Source organism: Triticum aestivum, chromosome 3B (genome assembly GCF_018294505.1).
Source record: "Triticum aestivum cultivar Chinese Spring chromosome 3B, IWGSC CS RefSeq v2.1, whole genome shotgun sequence".
Taxonomy (NCBI): domain Eukaryota; kingdom Viridiplantae; phylum Streptophyta; class Magnoliopsida; order Poales; family Poaceae; genus Triticum; species Triticum aestivum.
The window spans coordinates 787,167,805-787,186,052 of NC_057801.1; the positions used below are offsets into that span (position 1 = coordinate 787,167,805).

The window sequence follows — 18,248 nt, forward strand, 5'->3', positions numbered from 1 at the left end:
GGCCGGGGCGGACGCCGCCAACCCCGCCAGCGGGGCGGTGTGATCCGCTCGCGGCAGGAGCGGCGGGACGACGCCTGCGGAATCCGCAGCGGACGGCGGCGCCGCGGTGTGGACCAGGAGGTCACGCCCGAGCGAGGGCGCCAGCGGTGTGGAGAAGACGGAGCCGATGCTCCTTGTCCCGATCGGAGCCGGAACGGAGACGGCATTGAGCGGGAGGTTGAGCAGAGCCGCAAGAGAGGCCGGGAGGAAGCCCGCAGCAGTGGAACCGGTGGTGGCGGCGCTCGACATGGCGGCGGCGCGATCGGAGGCGCGGCGGCGGCGGTGAAGGCGGCGGCGGCTGCGGCGGCGGTGCGGGTATTAGGGTTTAGAAGCGGAAGCGATCGTAACCTAGTGTGATATCATGTAAGACAATAAGTTTTGGGAACCAGCACAACCCTCTAGGGGTGGCTTATCTCATTATATATAATGGTTGTGTTACAATACGTACATAGGTACAGAAGTTATACATAGTCTAACAATCATCATATCATGGCTCAATTGGTTGAGACTAAATACGTATTAGTAGAAAAAGGGCTTTTAGTCCCGGTTCATAAGGGCCTTTAGTACCGGGACTAAAGGGTCGTTACTAAAGCCTCCCCCTTCAGTCCCGGTTCTTACACGAACCGGGACTAAAGGCTCTCCACGTGGCCGCTGCCTGAAGAATTTTTTATGCTTTTTTTTAAAAAAAATTGATTTTTTTTATTTTCAAATTTCTAAATTATTTTAACCTCTCATCTCTAATCACCCCTCATCACTATTCAATTTAACCTCTAATCATCCCTCATCATCTAACTTTCCGGACGGTCACCCATCCTCTCACTACTCCAGCCTGAGCACGCTTATCTTCCGGGTTCTATTCTCCATCGTTTCCAAGTCTGCACTTGTTGTTTTACTAACAATAGTAAGATGTCAATCCTATTAACCTCAGGAATTTAGCTTGAGCATGAAGTCACACATTTCACTGTTTGAGTTTGAAACTATTGCTCTAAAAAATAACACTAATATTTAGTAACACTAATATTTCTTGAATAATTAGTTTGACCATTGTTTGACCACAGTTTGACCATAGTTTGACCAGATATGACAAAAATTCAAAAAAACTGAAATAATTATTTAGTAACACTAATATTCTTGAATAATTATTTAGTAACACTAATACTTCTTGAATAAGTAGTTTGACCATAGTTTGACCAGATTTAACAAAAATTAAAAAAAATCTGATTTATTTTGAATTTTTTTGCCTCCAGATCTTAAAAGCCCCGTAACTTTTTTTCTGTTAGGTTTTTGAGGATTTTGGAAATGTTTAACGGGGTTCCGGGAAGTTAGTGTTTCTGTGCCATGAACCGGTACTAATGCCTTAAACCCCATTAGTACCGGTTGGTGGCTCGAACCGGAACTAAAGGTCTAACCTTTAGTACCGGTTGGTGCCACGAACCAGTACTAATGGGCATCACACCCTTTAGTACCAAACAAACCGGGACAAATGGCCCACGTGGCCCGGCCGGCCCCCTGGGCTCACGAACCGGGACTAATGGGCTAACCCGGTCTAGACCAAAGCCCTTTTTTCTACTAGTGACGGCTCATATGTTCAAGTTAAAATATAAGTTTTATTATTTATTTATTTTTGAACGGGATAACACATTGCTGCCACCATGCAAGGCTCGCACGAACCATGACAGTCGGCAAAAACCACATGCAAAAAACTGTGCCTTCACTCCTTCAGGCATCAGCACTTCAGCAGTCAGCAACACAGTACGGTTATTCAACTTTGACCCATCTAAATCACTCCCAATTCCCAACTTTAGTTCTCACGGAAGTAAGAAACCACCAAGATAATTGTCTAACGATAAACAGGTAAGTTTCTTGCTCAATGCCTCCCTCATTTGGAGATAAGCTACATAGCTTTCGCTCAGAGAGTTGAAGATAATAGTACCAGTAGCATGCCTTCAGGCTAACATTTCTCACAGCGATTGATGTAAACCATCATCTTCAAAGATCAAACTTGAATCCCATAAAAAAACATGTTCACTCAAATCAACCTCAGAAGCACATAATAAGTTTCTCAAACTTGAACCATCCAAATTACTCTCAAATTGACAAAGTTCTCACGGAAGTAAGAAAAATACTAAGATAACGTCTCATGATAACGTTCCAAAGTAAGCCACATAGTTTTCCACCACCAGGGTTCAGGATCACCAGAGCAGCAGCATGCGATACATGCTTCAGGCTAACATTCCTTGCGGCGAATGATGTGGATCACCATAGTCAGAGGCTCCTTATTCGTTATCAGCTTGAAGAGACAGAGGTCACCCTCCCGCAGGCGGTTGTCGCGGGCGAAAAACGTCCATCCTTTGAGAATCCTCATCGCATGAGTTGTGTGTTGCATGCTGTGTTGCATCTTGGTAGGCCATGATCCACTCCTCCCCTCCCTATGAAGCACCAAACTGACCTGGCTACTCTTTCCACGATGATGGCCAGAAGCAGACTTCTGAACAAGATATCTGCCTGTGTATTGGTAGCCAAAGTGCTGTTTATATACATAAAAAGGGGCAAATGTTAGAATGACACAATTGCAAAGATATTTGGAAATTTGTTCCGATCTGAAGTGTACTGATAGGAAGCAACAGAAAATGTTTTCCATGAACTTACTAGGGTGGGAGTGTTACCGCCACCACCCCGATAGACATTGGACTTGCTCATGATAGCAACATACAAGGGTACTTCTGACTCGATTTCCTCAACTTTCTCCAACACTTTCTTCTCTTGTGCTCGAGTTAGGGAAGCTTTGTCTGCCAGCATGAAGCGAGGTTCGGAACCTCCCTCAGAATCATCAGAGACTCCATGCTCTTCATGTTCCCAAGAATACTCTTCACCTGGACAAGTCATCACACGAATCAGAGAAGTATAATGCAAAATGAAATGTGTCACATCCTAGCAGTGGCAAGATCTTTAGTGTCAAGCTGGCACACCATCAGTAGGTGGTTCCTCCATAGCACCTGCCATCTTTGTGCTTGTCCTTCCATGATTTGAGCCAACACCAGTTCTTGCACTAGGGGAATGATCAATGCCCGCTTTGTGAAGGAGATGGACAGTCATTGTGAATCTTTTCTCCTTAACAATTGTCATTGGTTCAAAGAGGCAGATATCGCCTTCTCTAATATGATTGTCAGGGACAAAGTTCCCTAATGAAAGGTTGCGGCGACCAGCGTCCGACGTTCCAGATGGCCTGATATGGAATTTGCACTTCCAACCCTTGTTTTTTCGAGGCAGCTGGAGTATGATATTTGTTCCTTCGCATGGCAAGTGCTTGCGTGCGTAATCTTTACATAGTACCTAATTGAAAAAGGGATAGAAAGTGACAGTGATAATGTTGAGCTATTTTATCCGGCAGCCTAAGTACTAAACAATTAAAACATTTGGATTGTCAGAAAGGCTGAATCGTACAATACACACAGTTTCAACTGATAAGGCAACAATAATACTGATTTAGACAATAATAATGCTGATTTAGTTATGTACTTCATCTGTATGCATGGTTTCAACTGTCTGAATAGATGCATTTTGTGCAAACATATCCTTTGGAGCAAGACCACCAACTTCCCTAAATAGAAAAGAAATTGTACATGGGTACAGAAAAAGAGCAGTTCATACAAAATGCAACGGTAAAATTTACGTACCAGAGTACCACTCTGCTCGACGTTGCTCTTCTTCATCTGTACAACAAGCACTGGGATTTCGGGTCGAATTTTCTTTACAAGTGCAAGAACTTTCGCCTTCTGTGCTTCTGTAAGATAGCACCGCCCTGAGAAGACACAATATTTTGAAAGCATCTGTTGATCATCCGACTCCACAGAATTGTCTTCTGCTGTAAAAAGAAGTTTCGACAGTAAGAGAAAATGTGGCGGAGAGAAGTAAAAGAATAATCTGAGTACACAACTTAACCTGAGAATTCCTCAGAAGAATAAGATACTGCAGGCATCTTTGCTGATTTTTTGTAGCAGTACAAGCTTTCCTTCTGGCTTCCACCTGAATCTGAACCTTCCCCTGCTGACGACTGAGTAACGCCATCTTGAGAACTGCTCGAATTATCAGCATAGCGACTGCACAAGGCTTTCTCCTTCCCATTGGAATCAAATATCGTAACCTCAAAGAGGGCATTACCGAGGTACCGAAACATCAAGGAATAGTTTTCTTCGATTTCATTTGCATCAAGAAATGCTGCCCACCCAAACTTGAGGATAATTCTATTCATATTCTCACTAACTCCAACATCATATATGATACCATCAGGGGCTTGCAGTTTGATGGTTCTCCAGATTTTGCCCCCAAGTTGACTAACAAACCAGTCTGGTAAGACCTGTAACAAGCAGCAATTGTGCAAAAAATGTTTGAGGCAACGAACAAACTCTACAAACATCAGACAACCACTGAACTAGGAAAGTTAGAAAGGGCTTACCAAACTATGCATAAAGTTTCCATTTATTTTTCTGATGAACCTTATCTTCCTCTCACAGCATTCGCAAGGGTTGCTCATCTTGGATACGTCCTGTTAAATGAATCACATACTATGTCAGGTGGCACATTCAAATTTCTGTTTGCGTAATTAGTAATACCGTAAAATCACTCAAGATTCATAACTATGCCCTAGAATCTTTTCAGAGTAAGGAGACGGTTTCTTTATTAAAAAATAAGAGCAGCAACAAAATGTTGTGAACACTATAAAACTAATGCTGACGTAAAAATCTGTTTTGATTACCATGTAAAAAGAAAGCAAAACAACACTGGAATAAAATTACAAATACTTGGCAGAAGAAGTACTGGCTTGATCTTTCCTATGAATGCGATAATAAGATCCCTTTGTTAGGTTACAAGGGGGCCGGGTAAATGCAGATCTAAATAAATCACTGATATCACTTATAATAGAAAGAAATAATCAGCTTCTGAAATTCCTATCATTGTACAACATCAAAGAATAACGTTCTTCTAAATTGTATGTGTGGAAGAAGAAAGGACATGACTAAAAAAACAAAGAGAGCAACTTGGCAGAAAAAGCCCTGTCCTGATCTTTCTGATGCATACAAGAATTTTCTAATTGAATCTATTGATCACTAGGCTCCATTTGTGATGTTACTAGGGAGATGAAATGCATATCTAAATTGATCAACGATATCTCTTTAAAAACCAAAAAACTAACTGATGGTTAACAACCATATAGACTCAGTTTCTGTCGTTGTATAGCATCACTGTTTATGAAGTTCAGCAGAAATAAGTAGAAATCAAAAACAGGAGAGTGCTGCTCCTCCATATGCAGATTGCAGATGTAGAAGAAGAAGAAAGAACGTGACTAAACTGCAAACAAAAAGAACAACTTGGAAGAAGAAGCATCCGTGGTGCTGAAGGGCAGAAAGCAGAACGTATCTATGGAATGCAAATCCGGGCTTACTTATGAAGGGGGCGTCCTGGCACTGGAAGGGCACACGCACACCAGAAGTACGTCATTTATTATGAAGGGGGCGTTCACTGCATGGTCAAGTCTTCTCATATGCCCAAGCCATAAATCTATTACAGTATACCCACGCTTCCCTAAATTAATGGCATGGTTAACCTCCTTAATTAATTACCATGATTTGGCAAAAAACTAGAGAGACTATTTCCCAACAGTACAACTCCAATCAAAGAGGCAACACAGCATGCAGACTTCTCATATTCCCCAAAAATCAGTTTCCCTATAGCTGCTTTCTCAAAACTCGAAACTAGTTTACTCGCACATGGAAAATTTGCAAGGAAAATATTTCTTGCCTAATATTTTCTTGATAATTCTACTTCCTCATCAGAGTTTGAACCTGAAAACATCATGCCATATACTCCATGTTGGATTATTATTTTTCCGAAAAGGAGATTAAACCGCTGGCCTATGCATAAACCAATGCACGCCATTTATTCATTTATTCTAACTCATTCAGGAGATGTGTGTAGCTTTTGGTCCATATTAAGCAACTTAAAAAAAACGTACTGAATTCAGGAGTATCATTGTATAGCTTTGACATGTTTCATTGGTGCCATGCGAACTGAATAAATTATAACAGATATATCCAATGAGAAGGTCATCGGAATTCTTATTCTGAATACAACCAGTAGTAACCAGAAAGCAGCATGGTAAGAACCCATTAAGCTAGTAAAAATCACTGTGGACAAAGTGCTGACAATAGATGGGAAACCAAAGACATTCTCACGATGCAATACGGTAACACAACCACGAATTACCAACAGCTATAGTCCAGCGTCCAACTAACTAATTGAACATGCTATCAACGTGGATTCTCACATAACAGAGAAAAATATTATAGCTTCTCATATTCTCACATGTTAACAAAATCCCATTATCAACTAAAACACTGATAGTAGTACTAGATAATAATAATGTAGTAATAGAGTCAGTGGGTAATTTCTAATCACATACTCTGGCTACTGGGTCTGGGTGTCATACTGTCATTGCAGATTAGCTAGTATGGTTGGACCAAATCCCACTATGGCCGGCAGGAGTTGCGGAACAGTTTGAACAACCAGTATGCACTGCCTCAAATTCTGCAAGTGCACTCTAGTGTGCTGCAGAGAACCCACGTGCAAAAACAGTGCCCTCAAACAAGAGCAAGTTAGCAACACATCACAGGTTGTTCAAACTTGACCCACCCAACCATAACAAAGTTATCACAGAACTAAGCGTTTCATGCTCAACGGCTCCCTCGTTTGGAGGCGAGCCACAGTTTTCCACTCTCAGACTGACCCAGAGTTCAAGATCATCATAGTATCAGCATGCAAGCCATGCTTCAGGATAACATTACTAGTGGCGAACGATGTAGACCATCATCACCAGCAGCTCCTCGCTCTTCAGCAGCTTGAAGAGGCAGAGGTCCCCCTCCCGCAGCTTGTTGTCGCGGGCGAAAGATGGCCATCCTTTGAGAACCCTCGAGCCTCGCGAGCTATGCCGCAGCTTGGTACACCATGACCTACTCTTGCCCTCCCGCAGAAGCACCAACTCGACTCCTCTACGTTTTCCACAAGGATGGCCACCAGCAAACTTCTCAACAAGATACCTGGTTGCGTACTGCGAGCCAAAGCGCTGTTCATATACATAACAGAGGGCAAATGTTAGAATGACACAGATGCAGACACACGTGGAAATTCACTCCTATTTATCATATCATTTTATCAAAGGATACGGATGCAATCCAGGAACTGATAGAAAGCAAAAGAAATGTTTCCTTGAACTTACTAGCATGGGATTGTTTTGGCTGCCACGCTGACAGACAGTGCTCTTGCTCATGATAGCAACATAAAAGGGTGGTTTGAACTTAATCTTCTTAACTTTCTTTAACAATTTCTTCCGCTGTGCTGGTGTTGGACAAGCTTTGTCTGACAGCATGAAGAGACGCCCAAAAGCTCCCTCGGAATCCTCAGAGACTTCATGCTCTTGACACAGACAAGTTTTCATATGAATCAGACATATATAATGTGAACCCGAGTGTGAGATATGCATCCTAGCAGTGGGAACAGCTTAGTGTCGTGCTGACTTACCGTCGGTGTGTGGTTTGTCCTTAACGGCGCCCATCTTGGCCCTTTTCCTTCCATGATTTGAGCCAATGTCAGTTCTTCTACCAGGGGAGTGATCAATATTCACTTTGTCAAGGACATGGACTGTCACTATGAACCTTCTCTGCTTCACATTTGTCATTGGTTGAAAGAGGCAGATATCACCCTCTCTAATATGGTTGTCACAGGCAAAGTTGTACAAAAAGAGGTTGCGCCGACCTGCATCAGATGTGCCAGATGGCCTGATGCGGAATGTGCATTTCCAATCCTTGTTCTTCCCAGGCAGCTGGAGTACGGCAGTTGTATCTTCACATGGAAAGTGCTCGAGCGCATAATCCTTATGTATTATCTAATTGAAAAAAGGACAAAATGTGATTGTGATACTGTTATGCTTGTTATATCTGAGAGTTGAAGTAGTAAAGAGTTAACAAGCTAAGACTGGCACAACTCACAAGGCATGGATAATGTAGATTTAGCAATGCATATGCATTTCATTGCAAATATATCAGTCAGAGTTTTGAGTTAGAACCAGAACACCGACTGACTTAAATAGTATCATAACAAGATAATGTGTTTAGGTACAGACAGTGAGCAATTTTCATACAAAATGCAGTTGGCAAAACTTACGTACCAGAGTAGCATGCCGTTTTACATTCGACTTCTTCATCTGTACAACTAGCACTGTGATTTTAGATTGAATTTTCTCTATAAGCGCATCTATTTTCAGCTTCTGTGCTTTTGTAAGATAGCACTGCGTTGATAAGACGTAGTTATTGGAAAGCGTCTGTAGATTAACTGACTCCACAGAATTGTCTACAAATAGACTGTCTTCTGCTGTAAAAATGTTTCAACAGTAAGAAAAGATGTGCTGGAGGGTAACTGAATAATCTGAGTACACAACTTAACCTGACAATTCCTCGGAAGAATAAGATCTTTCCTTCTGGGTTCCATCTGAATCACATGGATTACTCATCTTGGATACGCCCTGTAAAACCAATCATATAGTATATCAGGTGAAATTTTTCAAAAGGTGTTTGCATAACTAATTTAATACCCTGAAATTATTCAACATCAGTATGATGCCCTCTTCCAAATGCAAAAGCAGAGCTCATGCCATTTGCGGTCCAAATGATGCCCTAAGACCTTTTGGTGGGATTTGATCATATGCCCAAATTTTGTTTGTAAGTCGATCTTAGGCCATTTTCCAATAGACTTTGTCAAACTTAAGAAAATTTGACTAACAACCAACCTAGAAATTCAATTAATTTGAAACGGGGAGAGTAATTGAAAAATATGAAATTACTCAAAGCATATGTATGTTGGATGTCTGCAAGTGACAGTTATGCAACTGGCAATTATGTGCCCCCTGGATATATGCAAAGTTGATACTTCAGGCATCTACATATGCACTGCCATACGATTCCTAATACATTCATTAGGTGTTTGTAAAAATAAATCTATATAATTCAGGCATCTAATATCTACGCTGTGCATCATAGCTTGATTTTGACCGCATATATACACTTATAAACACTGCATCCTTGATTTGGGCATCAGCATAAATTGGACAGTGCACAACTTGCTAGAGGTGAAGAGTTTAGAGAACTGGGGTACCTGCTCCCCGTCGCCTTTCTCTGCCTCTGTCTGCGGTGGCACTTCCCCTTCCCCCTCTGCTCCCTGCTGTCCCAGAAGTCGAACCATGTACATGATGAGAAACTAGGCAAAGTATTTGAAAAAAATTGAAGTAATTGGAAACGGCATATAATAAAGAATGCAAAGAAAGGGGGGCAAGAAGATTCATGTCAAACTAAAGTGGGGTACTCTGTCCATAGAGGAAAAAATAACTGTCATGAATATGGCATAGAAAGAGAACAAATCACCACTACAGTACTGAAGAAGAGAAGACGCATGACTAAATTTCAAGCAAAGAGTGGAACATGGCAGAAGCTGGTTACGAAGGTGTTGCCACTGTCGCCGCTGTCGCCGCTGCTCCCACTTCCTGGAGAAATGCAATGAAGTCTTCTTTAACTTATTCTTAGAAGCTCTTTTTTTTTTGCAAATAAACTTATTCTTAGAAGCTACAACCGCCATATTGAGAGGAAAACAAAGAAGAGCAAGAAAAGCCACATACTAGCATCATTGTCGTTCTGGTAGTGCCTACGGCACATGCTCCCGTCAAACACCTTCACGGTGAGCATGGCGTGGGCGTGGCAGCAGTCATAGCTTAAGACGAGGAAGTACCCGAGCCGCAGATCATGAGCGCCGGCGAACTGCTCCCAGCCACGCCCCAGGTAAATGTGGCCGTCAGCGTCAAACACAACTTCCACGTCCCACAAGCGATGCCGGCGCCCGGCCTCCCGCAACTTCACTTCAAAGGGTTTACGGCTGTCAAACACCCTCGCGAACTTGCCTGGCAGCCTCTGCGACGAAGATTAAGCAGTGGTTGAAAGCAAGTGTTCAAGTGGCCAAACAGATCAAAGATCAATGCATATAAATATATTAGATTGTGGGAGTAGGATGTATTTCGGTACTAGTTTCTTCAACGAATTTGAGAGCAATATCGTGAAGAACTCAAAAGCCATTAATGCCTTGGGAATACGAGAAGGTTTCCTGTGCTCATGAGAAATAAAACACTGATTAATAACCATAGAACAATCAGTTTCTGAAATTCCTATCAATGTACAACATGACTATTTTCATATCAGTTTCTGAAATTCAGCAGAAATAAAAAGAAAGCAAAACAACTAATAAGATACAAAAACAAATACTGCTGCTCTATGCAGGCGTGGTAGAAGGAAAGAAATGACTAAATTGTAAATAAAGAGAGCAACTCGGCAGAAGAAACTGTGTCAACCATAAATTTCTGATGCATGAAATATTTCTATGAAATCACTGATGGTTAAACACCATAGAACATTCAGTTTCTGAAACCTATCACTGTATAACCAGACTGATTTCTATATCCTACCAGACAATCAGCAGAGATAAAAGGAAACCAAAAAACAACGATAAAACTACAAAACAAATATTGATGTTCTATGCAGGCGTTGAAGAGTAAATAAATTGGAAACCTGAACAAGCTTCGCAGAAGAAGCTCACCACGGTGCTGAAGGTTGGAGAGCTGCAGCAGAATGTATCAAGGGAATGGTGGTTCGGTCTTAATCTGTGTACTTATGAAGGAGCGTCCAGGTCAAAAGTAGTATAGTCATTTAAGCGTGCATTGCATGCAGACTTCTGATATTCCCAAGGCATTAATCTGAAGAGTCTCTCTCTTCTTCCCGAGATAGGTAGGAGTATTAATAACATTTCCATGTCATGGTCAACATTCTTAATTACCATGATTCATTTACCAAATTTTTTGGAGAGAGTAACTACCAACACCAACAGTACAGGTCAAATCAAAGAGAGAAAGATACTCCGGTGAATTTTACATCAGAGCTTGAACTATTTGCAAGTAAAAATGCAAGTAAAAATTTCTGGTCTATATTCTAAGTACATGTTGCTACGTTTACATCAGAGCTTGAACCTGAAACTTCATGCCATAAACTCAGATCAAAAAGGATATTTCAGGTGTCTTCTAACCCATTTCGGGTTTTTTTTTTAAAAAAAAGGGATAAACCGCTGACCTCTGCATGTATCAATGCACGCCATTTATTCATTTATTCTATCCCATTTCAGATGAGTTTGGCTGGAGCATGAAGCAATTTCAAAAGTAGTTCACTGTATATAGCTTTGACTTGTTTCATTGCTGCCATGCCAACATATAGGAAGAAAACGGTGCATCGGTTGATCCGGTCATCTGAACTCTGAATTATATATGCAACATTTAGTAACCAGCAAGCAGGATGGTAAGAGCCAATTCCAGAAGTTTACACTCCATTAAACTAATGAAAACTATATGGACAAAGTGCTGACAGTAAATGTGAAAACAGCGACATTATCATGATATACTCATAGGGTAACACAACAGCTGCTATAATCCAGCGTCCAGCTGATTAACTGAACATGATATGCTGAATAGAATACAGAATGTTAAAAAAAAGTATGCTCACATCACATCAGAGGAAAATAGCATGATAAATTGTTATTGCTTCCCATATTCTCAAATGTTAAGCAATCCTAAGTAGTAAGTACTGCAATTGAAACATTGAGGAATTTTGGGTGTCACATACTCCTGCTACTGGATGTCGCTGACTCATGGTGATCAATCTGGAAAGGGGAAGATTCATTCCACTGGGCTAATGCAGCATCCAATCGAAGTATAGCAAGGATTCCACACAAACCCAATCTAACTTTGAGATAGCCAACCATGGGGTGAGCGGGGGAGGAAGAGAACAGAGGATCCCCGCGGCCGATGAATCTGAGGACGGCCCGCCGAGGGCTCCCGTGGTGAGCTTGGACCCGACCCGACGGAGGTGGGACAGACGGGCGCGTGCCCAGCATCTATCAGGCTGTAGGTCGAGGACACGCCCGGCGATGGGCGGCGGCGCTCCGAGCGGTGGGTGGCCCGATGGATTTAGTCGGCGAGGTGGTGGTGCGGCCGTGGCGATGAGAGCGTGGATGTAGGCGGCAGGCAGCGGCGACCAGAGCAGGAGCTCCGGGCGGTCGTGTGCAGCGTCCGGCGAGCGAGCCGCACGAAATGGGGTAAGAGGACGGCCCAAGTGCCAACGAATTTTTGATGCTTATGGGCTTGGGTGAGGTCCGGCGAGCGAGCCTGATAATGCGTGAGCCCCCCTTAAAATTTCGTGTTCAAATTGGTGTGTATCTTGTGATTTTTTTTTTTTACTCTTTGCATAGTCTAGAAAGCCTCCGGTGAAAAATAGGCTTCTAAACGCTCCATTCGAAAGAAAACTGCAACCCTCTCGCGCCCGCATCGCCCCCGCGGGCGGCCGGCCGCGCCCCGGTCCCTCTCCCCCAGCTCCCCCTCACTCCTCCCTCCCCGCCGCCATCATCGGCGCCCGCCACTGGGCCTGGCCCGGGCGGCGCTGGCGGCGGCGGCGGCCTTTCCCATCTCGGGTGCTCTCCGGCGCGGCTCGAGGGGTGTTCCTCGGCGGCGGTGGTCCGGCAGGGCATCCTGGCGCAGCATGGGAGATCGGCTGGACGGCGGCGGCGTCGTTGGCGGCAGGATGGCGCGCGGCGCAGCTTGGCGGCGCCCGCTCGGCCCAGATCTACGTTCTTTGGGCCCCATCTGGGTCTGGGTGGGCCGATGGTGGGACGGATCTGCGGCGCGACTTTCGGGAGGCGAGGGAGCGACGTTGGGTGGTGGGGTGCTAGCGGCGCTTTTGCCGCCCTGCTGCAGCGTGGCCGGCGGGGCTTAGTGGGCCCGATTTGAGCCTGGCCGGGCCAAGGGTGCCCTGGTATGCCCTGCTGCCGCGTCCGGACGGCGACCGCGATGGTGCTGGAGGCACGGGCCTCCCGCACGAACCATGCTGGAGGTGGTTCTTTACCGCACGGCTACGGTGCTGCTGCTCCCGACGCCCCACTACAACAGGACAGAGCTTTAGTAACACGGTTTTGTGTTACTATAGGCCCAAAATAGTGTTACCACGCCACATAGTAACACATTTTGAAATGCGTTCCATTAGACCAAGTTACTAAGTGATGTCCACTATCACACATAGTAATTGTTAGCATATCTTAAAAATTGTGTTACAATTACATTATAGTAACACGCATATTATGTGTTACCAAACGCGTTGGTAACATATTTTTATAACTACAGTAACACTCATGGTAACATATTTTTGTAGAAGTAAAACGTTGTCGTAACATGTTTTTGTAACTATAGTAACACAACTTGTAACATAAAATCCAAATACCATAACACTATAATCAACTACCTTAGTAACACATTTTGTAACTATAGTAACACGATCAGTAACACTATTTCATTACGGCAACATAATTAATGTGTTTATTTTTAAAATTATTGACCACAAAAGTAGGTACCCATTTTATGGAAATATATTTATTTGATAAACCACTGCAAGTGCTCAAATAGTTAATTATTTTACTTTGATGCTTGGCACCAATAAAATGGTAGAGAAATTGAAGCAGAACACATACACAAATTGAAAATATCATGGTATTTATTATGAATATACAAGAGTGTAGGATACATATGCATTAAAATAAATAAATACCAATGTTATTGGTGCAACAACATATCATTCATATCAATTTGACTATAGAGAACAGATCTATGGAGAATATTACACTGTAGCATCTTGTGAATGGCATTACATTTTTTTTCAATCGATCAATGTAAACTCCGGTTATTGCTAAGTATAATCTTCTAGTTTTATTTGCTTCTTCATCCAACCGGAGAACTCAGATGCAACTCAATTATCCTTCTTTTGAATCTGTAAAAGAAAAATGGACCTTAAAATTATGTGATTAGTTGTACACAAATATAATTTGGGAATATGGAAGAAAAGGCTTTAATTTACAACAACACAAGTCCATGAAATTAAGTATCCTGAAGGCAAAGCATCACCAATTCTCTTGCAATCAGAAACTTACTAACTCATTATCCAGAATAGGCTCATCCATGCACACAAGTGCAAATTCGTCACCTAAGTCAATATCTCACCAACATTAGTTTCTAGATCACTACTCCAAATAGTAGCATATGCAACATTCCGTTAGTTTTGATATGTTAAATTCATTAAAACTACTTGGTAAGCAACCTATATTATGATCAATATTATCATTCAACGGCAATGATAATAGAATTTGCATGAACAATATGTCAATGGATACACATGGTCATAGTTCAAGAAGACTGTCATGACCATTCACTTCGTTACGTACGCATTCAAGCTACAAGCGGGACTAATAGAGGGATGCCCATATTGCGCGCATGTGTTCGTGGGCAGCCCGCGATCAACGATGTTTAGTTTGCCTGCCCACATAATCCATTTAATCCCACATAGTACTAAACCAACCCGCTATTGTATTAAGAGTTCTGACCGTCACCACGTGGCAGATGTGTGGTAAGAAACCACACAAAAAAGAGTTCGGACAATTCTAGCTCTTGTACAAATCAATACTAACTTGTTGTATCTGGACATTAGTTGAACACGACAACACAAACAACTGACAATCAGGTCACTACATGAGAAAGCACATGCAAAGTGGCCCCCGGTGTGAAAATTTCAGAGTGGCAAAGCAAATCAGAGCAAAGCATCAACATACTATTGACAAATCAGGAGCAGAGCACCTATGTTGTGTTGTATGTGCATGCTTGTTGCTCTGTTGGGCATGTGTGTATGTGCTTTCTAGTACCTAACCAAAGTACTCGCAAGACGTTTTCTAACAGTAGACATTCCATGGCAAAGTTAGAAAGCATATAAACATTCTATGTGAATTATCAATGAGCGCGTCCATATGACTCCATAAACATATACCTGGAACCAGTAGCCATCATTACAGTGGCTTTAAGCAACATGGAACTGATATGCATAAACCCTTGAGGTGTCGACACTAACCGAGCTCCCCGCAAACATTCTGTAAGAGTAGAATGATAAATAACTTGAGATAGAAATAGATGTACAGCCAAAAGCAACAGACTATAAGCATGCAGTGAAACCATATATTCAACAAATTTGGAATGAAATGTAGAACCTATTTTGCGCATAATGTAACCAGGATGGATACTTGGTAAAAGGTGATGTTATGTTACATTTACCTAAATAAAAAGGTAACCATGATGGGTACTTGGTAAAAAGTGATGTTATCACCCATTGGATTATATCAAACTAGCATATGAGATTGAGATACAAGAAATATAATAATTAAAGTGAAATAAACAGACAAGCTTCTGCTGTATTTTCATAGTGATAATTGGGAAATACTACACTAAAATGATCATACATCTACTAGAACCCTTACCATGAAAAGCACAGGTATTACATCTACAATCCCTGTCAGTAAAGTAGATGTATGTGTTTCTCTTCACAATCTCTACTAACAAATCTGACGGCGCAATTTTCCGAGTGCAACACTAGCATAGTGGCAAGCCTTTGTCGAGTTTGACATGCCGTGACCTATTTAACTGAATAAAAAAATTGCACAGGTATTCAGGTATGTATGTATACGTGCCAGTTTGAGAGTATTCGAGTATGTACAGATATATGACAAGTATTCAGTTATGTACATCTCCACCACGGGCAGGAACACGTAATACTAATATTACCAGGAGAATCAATTAGCAGCGGGCATGTACCCTCGACGACGGCCTCGCATCTTGCTCCCCTATCCACTAGTACACAAACAAGGAAGCAGGCTGCTGGATGGATTGTTGTGGAAGCTAGCTTACATATGGATCGATTCCTCGTGGATGCTAGCAGATGACGAGGACAGGTAGCTCATAGCGCGGGAGGCACGCACGGTCCATGCGCTCAAGCCTCTTCAATTCTTCATGGCCGCCGGAGGGAGGGATGGCTGCCGACGGCCCCGGCTAGATCTGCCCATGGCGCCTGCGGCTGAGCGCTCCTCATGCCTGCCTCCTTGGGCCTCCTCGAGCCTGGTGGGAACGAGGGGACGATCCAGGGATCCAGGGTTGCGTCGGCGACCTACAGAGAAAGGGGCGAGTGGCGGCGGCATGAGACCCTCAGGCTACCGGCGGTGATTTCGGCGTCGCATTCGGCGGCTTCGATGGTTGGTGTGCGTGTGAAGCGGTAAAGAGAGAGGAGATAAGGATAGGGCACCCACAGGGCCACAGCCGTTCGATCTAAGAAAATCCAATGGTTACGACGCATGATCCGTGGAAGGTCTACCTTGACCAATCGAAACAAAGGATTTTTTAATGCAAAACATTATTGCACTCGGCAAATTTTTTTCTTCTTTTTCCTTTTCCATTTCTTTTCTTTCTTCCCTTCTTTTTTTTATTCTTCTCTTCTTTTTTTGAATAAGGCCTATGCATTGATTAAAGGATATAAATAGGACTTTTAACCCAAAATATGCCAATATTTTTATACACTTACAATCTGAATTTCAATTATATGCACTAAATGACTAGAAGTGCACTAAATGTACGTAAGTAGCTAGAAATCTAGAAAATTCGTGAAACTTTGAAATTGTCCATCAAATATTGTCTACTTTGTGTGAAAATTGGTGTGGTGCCATTTTTCGCACCCATTTTGTGTACTTGCTTATAAAAAAAATACCCATTTTGACATTGAGAAAATAGAAAAAGTTGTTTGTATAAAAAAGTTGGAAACTCTATTTGTCAATATCGTTTTTTTAATGTTTGCCAACATTGTTTGTAATGGCAAGATGCACCTATGTGCCAAATTTGGACATATTATCATAAACTATGCAATGGGTATGGCTATCACCTTGAAAAGTCATGAATGTCCATACATGATACCTCGTTTTGTGAAGGAATTTTCGTTTAGTATTTTTTTTCACAACCAGTAGACATAAAAGGAGTCGATGCGAAAGGATTGCATTTATTGATTTTTTTTTCTTCATTTTTCTAGAACGGGGTCATCAAAGCGGAGAGCTCAGAGGGGATAAGGAAGGATGTGCTATCTGAGAAATTCATCAATTATGAAAGATAGGTTTCCCATAATCGCGCGATCATCTGATCGTATCGTATCCCCCATAGATAGTTATGAAACGACCAACTCTTGCCTACCTATATAAGAGACCGCGTTGAGGTTCATCAAAGCGGGGACATTCTAGAGGATCTTAGCATGTACTCTAGCTCAAAAGTAGATCGATGCAACACTATTTTTATAACAACATTTAACGACAGGGACAGGGGCAACTGGCTACTGTTAGTGTCCCGGGAAACAAGGTGTCCCGAACACACTATAATTATGTACCCTAGTATGCAAGGGATCAAACTATCGTTTTAATTGTGATGCAGTATGCCCATTGTGGATTTACTATAAGCGTGAGAATGCGATCTACTAGTTAATATAATTAAGGTTGAAGACGACTTGCAAGAATCATTTGTGTCCTTGGTCTGCTATCCTGGAGGCCAAATGGATCATGCTTCACTACCTCGCGAGAGCTAGCGTCTTCGGTCTGCTATCCCGCCTGTTTCGACTCCGACCTCCCTTCACACCAATACAATGCCGACCAGAACTCCCTCTGGTTGACCAGTCCAGGAGTAGCCAACAAAGGATGCCTGACAGTCAACTAGCGCTCACGCGCCGCGAGCCGTGGGCCGGCCAGCTAAACGAGGTCGCTCATCCCAGCTCGCTCGCTCGCACAACTGTTTCGATTGGTTCACCATTGACCGATCGATTGGGTGACCATTGACCCATGGCATAGTTGACCATTGACTTTTAGAAAAACTTTAGAATTTGAAATTTTGTTCGTGAGTTTGAAAAAAACTAATAGATTCAAAAAATGTTCATCAATTTGGAAAGGTTCATAAATTTTAAAGAAATATCCTTCTATTCTAAAAAAAGTAAAGAATTTGGAAAATGTTCACGCACTTAAAAAGTTCGCTTATTTCAAAAATATGAATTAATATTAAAAAAAAGTTTGCCAATTCCTAAAAAATTTAGCGAGTTCAAAAAAATCTACCAAACTCAAAAAATGTTCGCCTATTTGTAAAAAGTCTACGAATTTCAAAAACAATGATGGCTTTACAAAATATC

The 18,248-nt window shown here is 42.3% G+C and overlaps 2 protein-coding genes and 1 long non-coding RNA gene across 3 annotated transcripts; all 3 read right to left on the reverse strand.

The window, feature by feature from the left end:
• Positions 1 to 2,153: 2,153 nt before the first annotated feature.
• On the reverse strand, positions 2,154 to 6,147 carry LOC123067910 (B3 domain-containing protein Os03g0619600). Its single transcript, XM_044490495.1, has 7 exons — positions 6,109 to 6,147; positions 4,496 to 4,585; positions 3,982 to 4,396; positions 3,717 to 3,904; positions 3,009 to 3,372; positions 2,689 to 2,912; positions 2,154 to 2,566 (listed from the first exon to the last, which is right to left on the reverse strand). The coding sequence occupies exons 1-7, from the start codon at positions 6,145 to 6,147 to the stop codon at positions 2,267 to 2,269; spliced, it is 1,620 nt and encodes a 539-aa protein (XP_044346430.1). The 3' UTR covers positions 2,154 to 2,266.
• A 168-nt stretch (positions 6,148 to 6,315) lies between these two features.
• LOC123067911 (B3 domain-containing protein Os03g0620400-like) lies at positions 6,316 to 9,336 on the reverse strand. Its single transcript, XM_044490496.1, has 6 exons — positions 9,244 to 9,336; positions 8,536 to 8,614; positions 8,261 to 8,460; positions 7,615 to 7,978; positions 7,313 to 7,509; positions 6,316 to 7,159 (listed from the first exon to the last, which is right to left on the reverse strand). The coding sequence occupies exons 1-6, from the start codon at positions 9,334 to 9,336 to the stop codon at positions 6,881 to 6,883; spliced, it is 1,212 nt and encodes a 403-aa protein (XP_044346431.1). The 3' UTR covers positions 6,316 to 6,880.
• A 4,364-nt stretch (positions 9,337 to 13,700) lies between these two features.
• LOC123072428 (uncharacterized) lies at positions 13,701 to 16,310 on the reverse strand. The gene is made up of 3 exons (XR_006435141.1): positions 15,950 to 16,310; positions 15,039 to 15,138; positions 13,701 to 13,991 (listed from the first exon to the last, which is right to left on the reverse strand). It is a non-coding gene; the product is annotated as an uncharacterized lncRNA (long non-coding RNA).
• Positions 16,311 to 18,248: the final 1,938 nt, after the last annotated feature.